This window comes from Thermobia domestica, chromosome 11 (genome assembly GCF_964235325.1).
Source record: "Thermobia domestica chromosome 11, izTheDome1.hap1.1, whole genome shotgun sequence".
Taxonomy (NCBI): domain Eukaryota; kingdom Metazoa; phylum Arthropoda; class Insecta; order Zygentoma; family Lepismatidae; genus Thermobia; species Thermobia domestica.
The window spans coordinates 226,857,581-226,875,681 of NC_137464.1; the positions used below are offsets into that span (position 1 = coordinate 226,857,581).

Genomic DNA, 18,101 nt, shown 5'->3' on the forward strand with positions numbered 1-18,101 from the left:
TCAGGTCAAATAATTACTAAGGAGTACTACTTCGATATTCCTTCGTCGGTTTCGAGATGCAATACGACTAAAACGAAAGTAGCACTGGGTAATGTCGCAACTGATGATTGGTACTTCATGACGACAACGCGCCCACCAATTCATCGCATCTTGTACAATTGTTTAGATGAAGCGTCAATCTAATCTACAGCACAGTTGTCATCCTCCAACTTCTGTTTCCAAAACATAAATTACCTTTAAGTCTGCTCTGGTACCATGAGATCAATGTGACCGCACGCATATATATATCTACAGAGTGGTAGGTAACTCCACCAAAACACTTTGGGAGGTGATTCCTTATATGAAATGAAAGGAAAAATTTCTAATAAACATGGGTCGAAAAACGTCTCCTTTCAGAGTTATGAACCGCCAAATTATAGTGTGTACAGTAATCCTTTTAACTTGAATTGGTACTCGGCCAGTAGAAGATCCTTATATTTTAACAGGACAAATCCTTACAGTTGTCTATTTTGCTTATTTCCTATTCGTACCCTATCTCTCCACCTTATGAGATTTCTTATTAAATAAAACCTAGTTCTTTGGCTACGAATAAGCATATGTTTTGAAAACATACAACAGAGCAAAGCTCTAAAAACTTATCCTCACTTTAATACACTTGAGATAAAAAGAAGCTTCATGCCGCTAAAAATAAAAGATAATTAAAAGAAAGTGGCAAAAAAACACTTTCAAGCAAGATACAACTTGTCATACCGAAAACGAGGTAAAGTTCCTCGTACCCAAATAAATCCGAAAGAAATAAATACTGCCTTACAAAAAAATAAAATAGAAAAATATCATGACCTAAAAACAAAATACTAAACAAAACTCTCCTAAACAAAATACTAGCATACTCAGCCATAAAAGTAAGAGCAAACCCTCCTCCTCTATATTCAATATTAAATCCCGAAACAAGCTCCGACTCTCCCACAGCAAAATCAAAAGGGGTTCGATTAGTCTCTGTTAAACAAGAAGCAAATCACACTAATGCTAAAAGAAATGTAATTCACAAAAATCATAGCTCCTCCTGAAAGTAACCGAAATTTAAAAAATTATATCTTTCAGCTAAAAATACAAAGCACAACAAAATTAAAGCTAAACTAACTTCATAAGAAATAGGCGGTGCAACTGCCCGCAGCTCCCCAACAAAGAATATGAAGAATTAGAAATCAACCACCAATCATTACAGTATACACACCCATTCTAGTGCAACACAAAAAACAAAACATCAAACCTAAAGAAAAGGTCAACATAACACTTAAGTAGGGAATTCTCAGCCACACTAATAAAGATAAAAATAAACTAAAAACAGGAGCTAAATAATAAGGATAATAATTACATATATTAGGAAAAACTTGTTCCCTGGTAAATAACTTAATCGCATCTGCAAAAGGCTGTGGCAAACCCCAAATTCTTACCTTATTAGGACCCCACCGGATCTGAATATATTCTAGAACCTTTCGCTTCAATAGAGTTAAAACTGCAACCCCAATCAATACACAAATAATCAAAATTAAGTAAGAAATGACACCTATAATATAATCATAATACACTATTACCTGGACTCATTACATCCATTATTATATCCTAAATCTAATGCACTTATCTGCCAAAGTAATCATTAATTATTTTTATTCCTTAATAATAAATATTATTAGTACTTGGTCCTTTCGTACTAAAGTACTACTTCAGGTTAAGGGATAGAAACCGATCTGGCTCACGCCGATCTGAACTCAGATCATGTAAGATTTTAAAGGGCGAACAGACCTATACACTAAGCTTCTGCACCTAGATAAAATCTTAATCTAATACCGAGGTTGCAATCTCTTTTGTTGATATGAACTCTCAAAAAAAAAAAAAATACACTGTTATCCCTGAGGTAACTTAGTCTAACAATCACTAATAAAGGATCATAAAAAATACTCAAAAGTAATCATCATAAAAAGTTTATTTATCTTCTCGTAGCCCCAACGCAATACTTAAATAACAAATATATTCATCTCCAACTATAAAAAATTATTACTTAAATATAAAGATCTACAGGGTCTTATCGTCCTCTTAAAACATTTAAGCCTATTCACTCAAAAGTAAAATTCAACATCATAAATAAAGACAGTCTTCCACTCGTCCAACCTTTCATACAAACCCATAATTAAAGGACTAATGATTATGCTTCCGTTGCACGGTCAAGATACCGCGGCTGTTTAAACCCTCACTGGGCAGGTCAGACCTTATATTATAAAAAGGACATGTTTTTGATGAACAGGCGGAGAAAAAATTTGCCGAATTCCTTTATTCGTTCTCCCTTGTATACTAATAACACCATTATAAATTATCCAAGATAATTCAATATAAAAGTACAATAATAAATTAAATGTATTAAAATATAATAACACAATTGAAATAAGTCATAACAAAATTATGAATGATGTCTATTTCTAAGCCCACATCTTTCATTTAATACAAAACCATATTATAAATAATGAAAAGTAAAGAGCAAATCCCCCTTACTATTACTTACGGCCAAATTACAACAAAATTCAATCTTTTAGTATCCTTAATCGCAGCTGAATTAAATTCAATTCTTGTACAACCAGATATAATGGAAACCGAAAGGCATTCAGTACTAAAATAAAATTAGTAAATAATATCACTTATAATACCATACCATTTTAGCTCTTTCCATTTCGGGAAATAATTATATAATTATATTATTTAATGTCCTCTGATACAAAAGGTACATCTCATGCTTTCTTCCCCCCAAAACAATTTTCATTTATTTAAGCATTCCCTTACGGTACTAATTAACTATAATACTAACAAATTAATCCTATACCCTATACAGTAACACCAATTCAAGTTGATTTACCTAATACTAATACAAACAATAGTAATAATAAGTATATCCTTAAATCAAAATAATCTGAATTGCACAGAAACCTCTTCGATGTAAACGAATAGCTCAACTAAAAAGCTCTATTTTGCAATTAATCAAACTAGGTACACCTTCCGGTACACCCACTATGTACCATCTAAACAAATGAGAGCGACGGGCGATCTGTACATATCCTAAAGCCTTACTCATGTTGATGTTAGTAACATAACTCACATTACATTCAAATCCACCTTCATTTAAATAATTTCATATCGAAATTCGTATTAAACGTTTTATTGTAATCCATCTTCTCTTACTGATAAGCTGCACCTTGACCTGAAGTCCTTCCTAATAATGACCCTGAAGGTACTTAATTTCTCTCTTGTACCATCAACTACGGCGGTATACAAACTGCACATACAACAGCAAGTAAAATATATCGTGGATTGTTGATTAAGGGACAGATTTCTCTGAATGGTCTAAGCTACCGTCAAATCCTTTGAGTTTCAAGAACATAACTACTATTACCCAGATATTTTATTTTACATTACAAATAATAGGGTATCTAATATTAGTCTAACAAATAATTTCATAGCCTCAAACAAAGAACTCTTAATTCCAAATAATAATTTCACCTAAAAGTTAAAAAAAAAAAAAATGAAGTCCTCCGACTCAAGTTATAATTATACCTTAACCGTCAGTTAACTTCCCTCCGATTACCTCGTCTCACTGCGGCAGCTGGCACGAATTTCGCCGGATCTTCTTAACTGCTTCAAACGCCAATTAATAAACAAAAACAAGTACTGCGACCAATTGGACGGACTCAGGGTAAAAGGTAACAAGTCATTTTTATTTAGTTTTCAGGAGAGTCATCTTATTCCCTTTTACCCAGTGTGGATTCCATTGTAGCTTAATTATTCCCTTTTGCACGTCCCTTGTACTTGTTTTTGGTCACTTTTTTTTCATAGGGCTTTTCATACAAAAAAGCACCATTTAAAATACTACAACTCTGTGTTAAAAACCGAAAATTGAAAAAAAAAGTGACTTGTTACCTTTTACCCTGAGTCCGTCCAATTATACCTCATTATTTGCCTTCAAGGTCAACAACAACCACTTTTCACTCACCCCTAAGGTTACATGTACCGGTACAATCAGATAAATAAGAGAAGAAAAGCCAGGATAATACTTTACCAAAGTACCTGAACACCTGATGATTAAGAAAAAAAGTACCTGAACAGGGAGGTCACTAATTACGGTGATTCAGGCATATATATATATATATATATATATATATATATATATATATATATATATATATATATATATATTGCCTGATACACCCCAATTAGTGACCTCCCTGTTCAGGTACTTTTTTTCTTTAGCCCTCCCTATCAATGTAACAGGCATTAGCTGGTTTCCATGCCCTTTTTCTTTCTTCAAATGATTATTTACATATATGGTCAAATAGTCTCCATAATACCTTACAAGTAATGCAGATATTTTTCTCTTATTTGAGATTCTGTGATATGCGCAACATACCAAACTGTTGAAACGACGAAGATTGTCTCTCGGTGATGATATTCTGGCCATTTCGGATCTCCTAATTGACATTGAAGTGAATGAGAGAACTATACTGAAGATGATTCGAGTTAGAATGATAGTGACCCGGAACTCAATGAACTGTCGAAATCTCATAATGAAATAAATGAAAGTGAATTGGATTCGGAAAAGCAGCAAGATAGTAACAGGTTTGACATTCTTGGAAAAGACGAATATGTATGGTTACTGATCTTAGATCCTATACTTAAACCTTCTATTCGAAACTATCAAATTCCTGACAAAATTTTAAACTTACAATAAAATTACATTTCTCTCGTGTTTGAATCTGCTGAATGCTCTTCTTGAATCTTAGCTTATGACATAGTATCACTGAAATTTATTGTGCACTTTTTTTGTGTTACTGTAAATATTTGTTTATATGAATATTGTTTATCTGCACGTGTGTTCATATAGATATCTGCTGTACTTTACAATTATTGTTTTCAGTATTTATAGAAGACAGTGTGGGTGTTCCCACTTTTCTAGAAAGAATTTACAACCAATGAAATTTTGATCCTTTACCGTATATTGTCCGAATGGCTCTCTATTATATATTAAATACATTTTTTAATGTAAGTTCCACTTCACCATGTAATACATCATATTTATTATGGTTTACACATAAAGATGGCTATATATAATAGAAACATCTAAGTGAAATGTAACTTACCTACTTAAGTATGGCGTGGGACCGTTTTAGTGTGCAGAACAATTCTGATCTGCTGTGAAATTCAGGCATATAAGTCATAAATATTTTCTAGATGAATATTATACTATTCTTGATGAAATGCAGCATTCAGTTTCGTCAGTGGTGGTAGAGTGCTATATCTGCTCCGGAATTTGACCTTGTTCAGAGTATAACCTTGTTGGATGTCTGCCATACATATAACACGACCTGTTGTTGGAAATAAAGTGAAAGAGAACTAAAATGTATTTCCAATCACCGACGGTCCACTTTACGGATTCTCTACATTATTTCCTTAGCGCAAAAGTGTTGTTGACTGTGATCAGCGGTTTGGAACATGCAACCCAGCTGCGGGTATTTAGGTTATAACTCGAATCGGTCTGATTGTGGTAATAGACTGCTCCAGGTGCTAATTCAATTAATTATTCAATCACTTTTACCGCAGTTAGTCCTGGTGAAAGTCTTTTCAATGCTCGGCGGTCCCTATCACTGTGGCTGCTCTTCCGTTCACTATTGCTCTTGGCTTAAGTTTTTTTTTTCTTTTTTGCCACTAAGTTATGAAGGTTGTCATATTGACAATATTGTCATCTCTAGGACCATGTCCCTAAACGTAGGGACATTTACATATTTTTGCTAACTGAAGGGATGAATTTCGTAAATTGATAGGAAAGGTAGGATTTTTTTTTTTAAAAAAAACTTAATGAATCAAAATAAATGTAATTAACCGCCATACTGGTAATATTAATTCGTAAATATCAGTGTGCTTTCACACTATCCTGGCAAATTGTAATTGTACGTAAGTAACCAACTTTGGTTTCGATCAATTGAGAGTAACTACCGTAGAGTAAGAGTTGATAGTGAAAAAAAATTCCTCTATGTTGAGTGACATTAAAACAAACGACGAGCCAGAGTTCATTAATTCACTCTTACAGTTAGTTATAACATTTTCCCTAGAGGTACAAGAAATAGAGTGTAGAACTTCTGACGGAACGAATTCTCTCCATAAGCAAAGCATTATAGAGGTTCGCTTAATCTTCAGGTACAAGAAATAGAGTGTAGAACTTCTGACGGAACGAATTCTCTCCATAAGCAAAGCATTATAGAGGTTCGCTTATTCTTCAGGTACAAGAAATAGAGTGTAGAACTTCTGACGGAACGAATTCTCTCCATAAGCAAAGCATTATAGAGGTTCGCTTATTCTTCAGGTACAAGAAATAGAGTGTAGAACTTCTGACGGAACGAATTCTCTCCATAAGCAAAGCATTATAGAGGTTCGCTTATTCTTCAGGTACAAGAAATAGAGTGTAGAACTTCTGACGGAACGAATTCTCTCCATAAACAAAGCATTATAGAGGTTCGCTTATTCTTCAGGTACAAGAAATAGAGTGTAGAACTTCTGACGGAACGAATTCTCTCCATAAGAAAAGCATTATAGAGGTTCGCTTATTCTTCAAATACAAGAAATAGAGTGTAGAACTTCTGACGGAACGAATTCTCTCCATAAGCAAAGCATTATAGAGGTTCGCTTATTCTTCACGACATTCGAACCAGGTGATATTGGAAGAGGATTATTTGAAATACAATCACATCTTGCAAGGTTTTTTGAATAATAATAATAATAATAATAATAATAATAATAATAATAATAATAATAATAATAATAATAATAATAATAATAATAATAATAATAATAATAATATCAGCATGCATAAAGAATTTCTGCTGAGTACGTTTTTTTTTTTTTTAAAAAAAAGAAAAGTTATATATAATGACGTTTGCAATACATAATAATGTATTCAGTGTCAACATTTAAGTTTAAAATTTACGTTTCTGTAGAAATCAGGGACATTTTATCTTTGTTGTTTAGGGACTTAGTTAAAAATATTGTTGGCAACACTGCTTTCTGGCGATACAGCAAACACACAGATATATTTGCGGCAACAACCGCTCATCTGCAATTTGGCCTCTTTGAATTTCAGAGTGGTCTCTAATTTACATCAACACCGTCTGCCCGCAAGCTTTCATTCTACTCTGTCTAACGTAGAGAATCAGCTAACAAACCACTAATTATGATCAGGCACTACGAATACATTCTCAGTGATACCACTTTACATAGCTTACGTGTGTCAAACTATAGATGTTTCCAAGTGCAAACTAATTTTGCTGCTTTAAATAAACTTTTCTTCGTTAACTTACGATGAGAGAAACTTAACTTATAATAATGGAAAGTTTACCTCTATGCCATATTCAGTGCCCGCTAAATTCCAATCATAGTCGAGGAGTTTTGCAGAAGACAACGACTCGTCCAAGTAATCTTCCAAGAGGAAGACAAATTGATCTGTCAAACAAAGATTCAGAGGATCCAAGTTCGCTACTGGGCTGTAATAAACGTAAAATAGAAATATAATGCATTAACTTTTAACATTTAAAATTATAATAATACTACTTTAAAATCAGTGATATCTGAATTGAATTTAAAAGAAGAAAACTTAAACGTTTTGAAATGAGCTTGTCTTTTTAATGCGTTTCAGTTGATGTTACAGAGTAAGAAACAACTTGAGTCATAAAAATTGTAAAGGAGGTTATGGTGACAAAATAGTCCCATATTCCTTCTAAAATCCTCCCGTTTTCCACGTAATATATAATATACAATTATGAGTGGATAATATTAAGGTTGTGATTATCACATAAGTTCTGTGTCTCATTAGGAAAAGCAGTTTTACTCACAAGGTACATTCGCGAAGTGTCCCCTCGGGATTCGTGTAAAATTGATTTAAATCCAAAATTCTCAGCGGCTCAATGTGTATTGTACTAATTTTAGCGGCCCATACGGGCAATTTGCATATTTATGGAACTTCATATATCCGGATTTCATACATTACTATAACGCTCGGACACAAATTGCTTTAAGTTTCCTTAGATGTGAATGGACATGAATGTGAGCATATGCAAAACAAATTGGATCCAGTACGGCTTCTCTGACACATGTTACTTACTCCGGCCGCCATCTTGGATTCGCCATCTTGGATTTAGCAATCGGTTTTTCAAATGGGAATAGGTAAAAGTGATATATAAAATTCATGTACAATTTTCTCTTAAATCTATTGGTGTAGTTAATTTTACCGTAGCGTGTACCCTTTGGAAGATATTGCATATTAAATCCCTCCAAGCACTTCGCGATTAGACAATGCAGAGTAATATCAGTTAGGGTTGCGATGTTGATAAATCAAAACAATTTCTAACTGAAAAAATACTGTAGGAAGTAGCGAGGCTTCCGGGCTTAAGCCCCTCAGAAGTTTATTTACTACCTTAAAATAAATTAAATATCTCGCATAATTTTCACATTTCCAGAAATAAAGTTAGCAAAGCCCGCGAAAGAAAATCGTAAGTATGCCACTGACTGTAGGTATAAACAAACTCTTTACAACATTGGTGTCATAATCTTATTATATTTCTGTGAGTGATTGTTCTTACTTTCATGTTATACTGTAACAAGGAAGCATTCTATTATGGTCAAACTACCTAATGTAAATCTAGATACGACCAGATTTGGGTGAAGACATACCATTTATGTCTGTGTGTATGTATGTATTTACGTTCAGAGAATATTTTGTCAACAATAAATCGCATAAAAGTTTACATATACACACGGGGCCCTGCACAACTTTCTATTTGGTTCAACATTCGTGAAGCACCTGACGTTTAACATGCAATACCTTGCAAACTATAGAAGCTGCGTTAAAATTAACTACACCAATGACTTGCCGAGAAAATTTTATATGAATTTGATGTATCGCATGCACCTATTCCCATTTGAAAAACCGAAAGTTGAATCCAATATGACGGATCCAAGATGGCGGCCGAGATGGGTAATACTTGTCAGAGAAGCAGTACTTGATCCAATTTGTTTTGCATATGCCCACATTCATGTCCAATTATATCTAAAGAAACAAATTGCAACTTTGTGACCGAGCTTTATAGTAGTAGTTGATTGAATTCCGGATATATGAAGGTCCATAAATATGCAAATTACCCGTATGGGCCGCTAAAATTAGTACAATACACATTGGGCCGCGGAGAACTTTGCATTTGAATCAATTTTACAGGAATCCCGAGGGGACACTTCGCGAATGTACCTTGTCAGTCTAAACTTGCTTGTAACACATTCGACTTGAACATTGTTTCTACTATTTTATTTTTTATTTATTCTATTTATTTATGTATTTTTACACTTTTCTGACTTTATTATGTAAAATAATGTTCCTAATAATTATTCTTGATTAATCAGTGGGTTTCTTTGTGTCTTCTTTTGGAAGGCTTTTCGTACCTTTCATCCTTTTAGGAAAACAATGTCCAGTATCACAAGCTGTAATTCATCCTGCTGTCTGCTGTGTGAGGTATCGTTTAGTAGACCTTCCTTCAGAATTCAGAAACTACTGTATATAAGAATAAAGTGATTTTACAGTTTAAGGCGATTATGTGTTGTGTGTATGTTACACTATTACCAGGTGGCTTTTACTCCAGAATAATCAATTTTCTTAAAAAAAAAAAAAAAAAAACTAATTGAGAAAACTTCAGATAGTGAAATTATGTTGTGAAATATGTATTTTTTGGATGGTATAGAACTGAGTGGAAAACGAGCTTGAGGCCGACCAAAGAAGAAGTGGGGGAGATTATGTGAAGAACCGTATTGTGCAGTATAATGTCACAATGGATATGGCACAAGATAGAAAGAGATGGAGGACAGCGATGCCAAAAGCTGGTCCCAGATAATTGGGAAAAATGTTTAGAAGGAGATTGTTGAATTTCTATTTTACAATTTAAAGATTTGTAAGCACTAAAAATTATCAGAACTAAAATTTATGCATTGTGTGATTGGTCTTGAATATCTATCATTAGTGCTTTTAATAATATATTTATTAATATTTTGTAAACAGTAATGTTTTGTATGATCTTGAAGCTTTGCTGGCGTCTACTATTAATCCAATGTTCTCGGGATTGCTGCCAGAGTGAGTGTTGCTGTGCTGAGCTTTCGTTACCATACAGCGGCAACATCTTCAAACCTCCAACCAACTAGCAAGACTATTGAAGGAATTCAACATCAAGACTGTACACTGCCTTCCATCTAAGATCAGGAGTTTACTACCAAGTGCAAAAGCCTCATTGGGATTAAAGACACCAGGCATCTATAGGATCACCTGTGAATGTAACGCCACTTACATAGGTGAAACGGGAAGGAGCATTGAAGACAGAATGAAAGAACACCAGCGACACACCAGACTTAAACAACCTGAAAAATCTGCAATAGCCGAACACTGCATGCAATACAACCATACGGCCATGTGGGACCAAATTGAAGTACTAAAGAGAAGCAAACAGTTCTGGGACAGGAAAATACATGAATCTCTATTCATCCGTACATACAAGCCATCGATCAACAGAGACGAAGGTTATCACCTACCTGACATCTGGATCCAGCTTCTCAGTACGAAAAGAACCATCAGCCAATCAGAGAGCAGTTTCCACTAGCAAAATCAGAGCACGCTATTGGCCAACAAAAACAACCAATAGAAACACAGCGATTCCTAAAGAGCACAATATAAATTGTACGACCAGCACACTCCAACACATAGCTCTGAAGATGTTGCCGCTGTATGGTAACGAATGTATGCTGGCAGCAATCCCGAGAACATTGGATTAGTAAATGTTTTATTTCTCAAAATAGTCAATTCTATACTGTTAATCCATTATTTAGAAAAAGTTGAAAAAAAGTAATGGACGCAAAGAAGGACTTTAATACCATCTATGAATGGGAGACATTCAACAAGAACTTATTATAAACTCAAATCAGATTGCGCATAGTAATGAACATGACACGAAAATATCTTATTTTAGTAATATTCCAAGAATTAAACAGAAAACACTAGTCGACATATTTAAGGCTAAATTTAATATTCATCTCAAGAACAGAAGGCGTAGTGGCAGAAAACATCAAAAACAGCAAAATATCAACGAAGGATTATTTATAGGGACACAAGTCAAATCATTATATAACTTTAGAAATCCAACTTATTTTGTATTGTCCAACACAAATGTTCTAAGTGACTGGCGATATTTCTTATTTTTCTTTTCTTGAGGATAGGATTCTCCTAATATCTAATCCTTTAACTCAGGTGATATCGAAGCATCTGGTTAATTAATGTATGCTGTCTTGCATATACACTGTCTATATCATTGAAACAATGAAAAGGAAAAGGTTTTTACTAACCAAATGCGTCTTTTCTACGTTAATTGAATTCAGTTTACTTATCTATCACTTTGTCAAATGTATCTGTATTATTGTTTAGTTATGCTACACTTGTTTCGATAATAAAAATGGGTCAAAAGCTCTAAATGTAGGGCTTCGAAAGTTTATGGCATTTAAAGAAGGAAAGCTGCTAAAGTAAAAAGTTGTCTTATTTTATTTTGATTATTAAACTTTTCTGTGTTTAAAGAAACCTAACAAGGGACGTATGCGAATCGTGACAGCTGGATATTTAGGAAAATTGGTACCCTGACTAATTGTAGGTCGCTAATCATCGTGGTGATAGTCACTATATGCGGAAATGCCTTGTTTATCTTCTACGAATAATACATATAGGCCTACCAAGCAGTGACCGGGTAAGGCTGTGCCGAGTTACACCCCAAAAACACCGGAAAAAGGCAGAAAGTGAAAAATGTGTCCAGGTAACCTGATACCTACGGGAAGGGGACACGTGACCAACATCACGGCAGTAGTGTCACACAAGCAGTGTTGCCATCCCAACACAAACTTATAGTTTTTCAAATAGAACGTATACCATTTAATGGCATTAAAACAATTGGCATAAAACCTGAAAGAAAATAAGCAAATGCTGGGTTATCAGTGTTGCCAAATAAGGGAGATATGAGTTTCTAAAGTTAAGAAATAATGAGATCCGTCCAATGAAACGAACAAACGTACGACAACAACAACAAGCCTGCAGAAATAACAAATATACGGTAGGGAGTAAATTACAGCATGCACAGCATCCAGTGACAAACAAGCTTAATACAGGATTCACTCAAAAGGTCACATGCTAGAGTAGCCGTAGGAAGAAGTCCCATGTGACATAATGTGGAAATGTGAAGAACAAGTCTTCATGTAGCGCAGCAATTCCAATGGCGTTTGTGTGGAATCGGTATCTCGAACAGTCCCCGAGAGCTATAAAACAAACTGTCTTGGGTTTGCAACACTGCATAAATCCTCCATGCCTTCCAAATCACAAAAACGATGGTGTAGCGCCTGAAAACAGTACAGAAAAGCTGTGGCACGAAAGGTAACAAATCCGTAACAAGAAAGTATGTCAGAATAGATTCACAAAGATTAATGACCTGTGATATGTGCCAGCCGAGAGTATAGGAAACGACTGCATTCAGGTTACCAGTAATATACAGGCGCAAAATATTTTAACATAATACACCAATACTACAATAGAAAAGCCATATATAGTATGGCAAAATGCGTACATTTCCCGTCCTAGCCGAACACTCGATATGACATATCAAAACCGTTAGTCACTGGATGTTGTGCATGCTGTGGTTTACTCCCTACTGTACATTTGTTCCTCCTGAAGTCTTCTTGTTGTTGTACATTTGTTCGTTTCAATGGACGGACCTCATAATTTCTCAACTTTAGAAATTCATATCTCCCTTATTTGGCAACACTGATAACCCAGCGTTTGCTTATTTTCTTTCAGGTTTTATGCCAATTGTTTTAATGCCATTAAATGGTATACGTTCTATTTGAAAAACTATAAGTTTGTGTTGGGATGGCAACACTGCTTGTGTGACACTACTGCCGTGATGTTGGTCACGTGTCCCCTTCCCGTAGGTATCAGGTTACCTGGACACATTTTTCACTTTCTGCTTTTTTCCGGTGTTTTTGGGGTGTAACTCGGCACAGCCTCACCCGGTCACTGCTTGGTAGGCCTATATGTATTATTCGTAGAAGATAAAACAAGGCATTTCCGCATATAGTGACTATCACCACGATGATTAGCGACCTACAATTAGACAGCTTCTCAAAAACAGTTCCTTTTTCCTCAGTTAGTATTAGCACAAGAGTATGTAATTTTTCATTATCACTAAAATGAATCAAATAATCTTGATTTTACCTGTAAAATTCCAAGAAGATTTTCTGTTTTGGCAGCAGAAATTCATCGTCTTGCTTGAACCATACACGGGTCAATGGTGTGTCATATATGATTGTAGGTGAGTCCTGCAACTCATTTTTAAAGTTTTTTTTTATTAATATTGAACCATTTTGATAATACTAAAGGACATTAAAATTGGCCACTAATAAATGACATCTTCTATATTTTTTCAAGAGAAATAATATACACTATTCTTAGAGTTGGAAGTAAAATATTTAATTATTAAACAATAACAAACCTCTTGATCCGTTTTGTGAAAATTTAATGAAAAAAATTAAGACAATACATTTATACTTTTCAGGGAGAAATACCTTATGCTATACTGTATTGTTCTTATTGAAATATTTATTTATGAAATATAAAGATAATCGTCTCGAGTAAGTAGCAATTTTTTAGATTATCTCCTTCACTAACCTTGCTAAACGTTGGAAGTTGGAGAAAAAAGTCAGAAACCTCTATCAAAGAATCTCGTAAATCCTAAGTTTAAAATTTCGCCTTGACTCATTCAACAATGTGATCTCTAGACCTATGTTCATACATCTGGTGAGCAGATTAATAGACATCAGGATATTAAAAAGAATCAAGCATGTAGGGTTCGTTGAAATCTCGTGTTTGATATATATATATATATATATATATATATATATATATATATATATATATATATATATATATATATATATATATATATATATATATATATATATATGTTTCATTATGAACACGAAGTATGTATTTGATGTTTCTACCCTGCTGTCGCTCAAAATTAAAAATCACTGTAATCTGCATCTTATAGTTCAAACAAATCTTAAACTTCCGTTTGCACATGTATATATTTTAAAGCAAATTGAAGAAAAAGAAAAGCGTTATGTTAAAGCAACCTATTTTACAATAATCGCACCTATTTAGTTATGATACTTCATAATAAGAAAGAAACAATTCTTGTCCGCGTACCTTTTTGGGTGGAGGTAATTCAAGTAAGTTTTGTATTTTCGGTTAAAATCAATATCGCCAACAGCAAAAATGATTCTTATTTTCTCAAACAAAACAAAAAATAAAAACAAGCAAAGCACCCATATAAGCATTTATTTTAACGACCAATTGTTCTCATCCTCAGTGTGCTCTGATCAGTTTTCTTCATTGTAGAAATAGTGTTAATGGATCTTAAATAATTACTACCTTTAAATTTCTTTCTTCGGTAAAAGATGCTTGAAAATTATATACCTGTACAATAGTACCGGTACCTTGTTAATACTACATCGTTCTATAAGAAAATCTGGTATAGTATTATCGCCGAATCAACGCTGGTTATTTCTTTAAACTTGTGTTGTTTTTTCACCTTACATGTATTCACACATTTCTTGCCTTTATAATTGAATTCTGTAATTGTTTAACTATGCCCAGCACACTTAAATTTGAAGCACAGATACATAAGCGCTGGCACAATTTTAAAAAAGTTCCCGTAAGGTGCACAATACAACCTTTAGAATTTTTGTGAAACTGATTCTATAAGATTCTCGTACCGCTTCTTCATAGTCAGTGAATTGAATTTAAAGTTTGCTAGAAACACTAATGAAAGTTACAGGTTTCCATTAAACTGACAAGAAATTTTTAATACAGATAAGATGGAAAAACAATAAGGTAAGTAAATACCAATGATTCGGTGGGATATCTCTACTGGTTCTTCATATCAAATGAAATGGGATTAACAAGGTAACATTGTACAGAAATATAATTTACACGCAAACATTTATCGGACAAATAAATTTAAAGGAAGTAATTCAAGATTCATTAACATAACTTCTACAGTGAAGAAACTTGATTATCAACATCATGTTTTTCCAAGGAACGCGCACTAAACATGAAGACAATCAGTCTTTGAAACATAAGCGTTGAGTTGTTATGTGAGTGTTTGGTGAGTTTGTCTTTTTCTAATTTATATGCATCTTATCATGTCAATAAGTCAATTTAAGGTCCATATTTGTTTGAATGGTTTCTGATTAGTATTCAGCGTACAGGAGCTTTTAAAGAAAGATGAGTGACCAGGATTTTCTGAACAAGACAGTGCAAGTACAAAAATTATTACACAAACAATGGAACAAAGTTTAATAGAATAATATCTTAAAATAACGCATAATAATGGGAAATTTGATGGGTTACTTTGAGATGCTGTTGCAAATAATTGTATGGTAAATAAAACACTATTATTATTCCTGCGTAATTTCGTGTATGAACAAGACCGTGTCGCCACGTTTGGCCTAATCCTCGTTTCGCCTAACCAATTATCTGATACTTTCACGACAGATAAATGATAAGATTTGCGTCCGCCATTTTAGGCGAAAAAAGGATCCTCGTTTGGCCTAATCCTCGTTACGCCTAAAATGGCGGACAATGAAAAAATCGTGGAAATTCAACTAGAGGGAAATTACAAGAGAAAATTCCCTAGAAGTATTAAGAATTTCGAAATATATAGTTTCACCAATGAAAATAAAAAGTGGTTAAGAAAATTCAAAATGTAATGCATTGGGACGACAAAAGCATAAGTGAAGCAGAGACGTATAAAAAAAACTACTAGGATATGAAGAATACTTGTTTATCTGAAGCTCCTTTCCCATATGTTCGTGCACAGCTGACTTTAATGTACTTCAGAACATTTTGCAATAAAGAACACAAATACTGAAAGTTAGAAGAATAGGCAGTTAGAAGAAAGGAGCTTGAGGCACCGTTTTTCCACCTTTCGAAGACGAAAGTATTGTGTAGTGTGAGGAGTTATTCCATACAAGAGAGCAAGTAGCCAGTCTTTTCAGATAGGCTGCTTAGATATACTTTACGCAATAAAGAACTTAATAACACAATAATCAACTACATACACTGCTTTTTAGGAGGAATATGCATTGTTTTTTGTCGGCTGGACCCCCTATCGCGGACCAAGATTTGCACTGATCGCAGGGGCGGATCCAGAAGAGGATCCCCAGAAGAGAAAACTCTTATTTTATATATATAAATAAAACCCATCCCAAAGTTTGGAGCCCTTAAAAGTAGCAGTATGAGAACCCACCGCCCCCCCAGAAGTCGGTCCTGGATCCGCCCCTGACTGATCGTATAGGTTGAACAGGTTTTGCTGACAGGAACTCAGTACTATTCCTTTTATATTGCATAGGGAGACGAACACATACAAATTAGAGGTAAAACGGTCCTTTTCAGGCCCAAAGCCCTGACAGCAGCATTCCGGGCCTTATGAGGACCACTGTTCTTCAGACCCACAGGAAACACACGCAGACGGAAGCCTACACGCTATGAAGACGAGCCTGACTGCTGAATCAAAGATTACGAGCAAGAAACCAAATAGAGAAGAAGACAACTTTCAAGTAGTTGAATGAAGAGGGAGGAAAAAGAAGAACCTAGAAAGAACTTCAACACAAGACACAGCAACTAATCTCACACAGGAAAACATCAAACACACACAGATGAAAACCAATCACACAGGTAAAAACCAAACGCACTCAGGTGGGAACCAAAACAACGCAGGAAAACAGAATATCCGGCCCTTACCAGGACCAAAACAAAACTACATCTACCAATCAGAAGCCTACAACCAATAGCGAATCAGAAACCAGTGAGCATTAAATTAGAAAAGATGTCTATCCACGATATTTGAAGGGAATTTATAGAAATATTAATTCGTTTTTTGTTTATATCATTTTATTTCCTTACAATTTTTCAATAACTATTTGCTAATGGTTACTCAGAATTGAAATTTTTTTCTTTGTTAATAACACAGTGAGATATTTGGATTGTGGAATTATCCAAAGATCAAATTGCCAGCGGAGTGATTTGTCATAAATCACATTTCGATTAAAGTTGTCCATTGTTATGAACGAATTTAGATACTTCTTGTCAGATCTAGCTCAATATATTTACTAATTTTATATTAATTAAAATTATAGTGAATTACAATAGCATCACTTATAATGCATGAACAGTTTTTTTTAATAAAGTGTTGAAGCTGGTATTGTGAAGGAAACTGTGTATTTGTACTGTCGCCCACATTAAAGACTGACAGTGATTGATCTATTATTGATTGATTGATTTTATATCGACACCAGCGGACCACCAGAGCCATTGAGAGAGCAAGGAGCCGAACCTGTGGACATCAGTCTTGATCATCGAGGAGCCCATACGTCGAAATGAAGGTATTCCTATTAATATCCTAATCACCTTCCCTCACCCAGTCTCTCTTTTCTAAGAAATCCTTCTGCGAATTCATTTCTAGATAATTATGCCTTTTCTTCATAGGATAGCCGCCCGATCTTAGTACTTGTCTAGAGCTAGAATCCCCATTTCTTTCTTCTGATGGCTAGGGTGTAAGAGGTGTTTTTGCCGATTTTTCCTCCCTCTTACTTACAATTTTCAGTATGAATTCCTCAGCAAAACCCACAATAAAATATCTTCTACATCCACATAAGAACGAAACAAACAGAAATGAAAATACATATTCCGGTCTATACTCACGCAAACTATATTTCCTTTAAGAAACTGAGTATTAGCAGTAAGTATTATTAAACAATATCAGATATTTGGAAACAAACTACAACCTAAAACACTCATGTTTAAACGAAATTAATAACAGGGAATAAACTACGTGTAACTTATTATTTTTCTCTCATCTCAAATATAGCCACTATACACACTG

General features: G+C 34.3%; 1 protein-coding gene across 1 annotated transcript in view; it reads right to left on the reverse strand.

Annotated features, from left to right (window-relative positions):
* The window catches only part of LOC145663760 (insulin-degrading enzyme-like), a 215,878-nt gene that overhangs the window by 91,975 nt on the left and 105,802 nt on the right, over positions 1-18,101 (reverse strand). Inside the window, exons 11-12 of the mRNA XM_081729848.1 lie at positions 13,370-13,473; positions 7,430-7,574 (exon numbers count right to left, since the gene is read on the reverse strand). Coding sequence (XP_081585974.1) covers positions 7,430-7,574; positions 13,370-13,473 — 249 coding nt within the window. The remainder of the gene's footprint in view (positions 1-7,429; positions 7,575-13,369; positions 13,474-18,101) is intronic.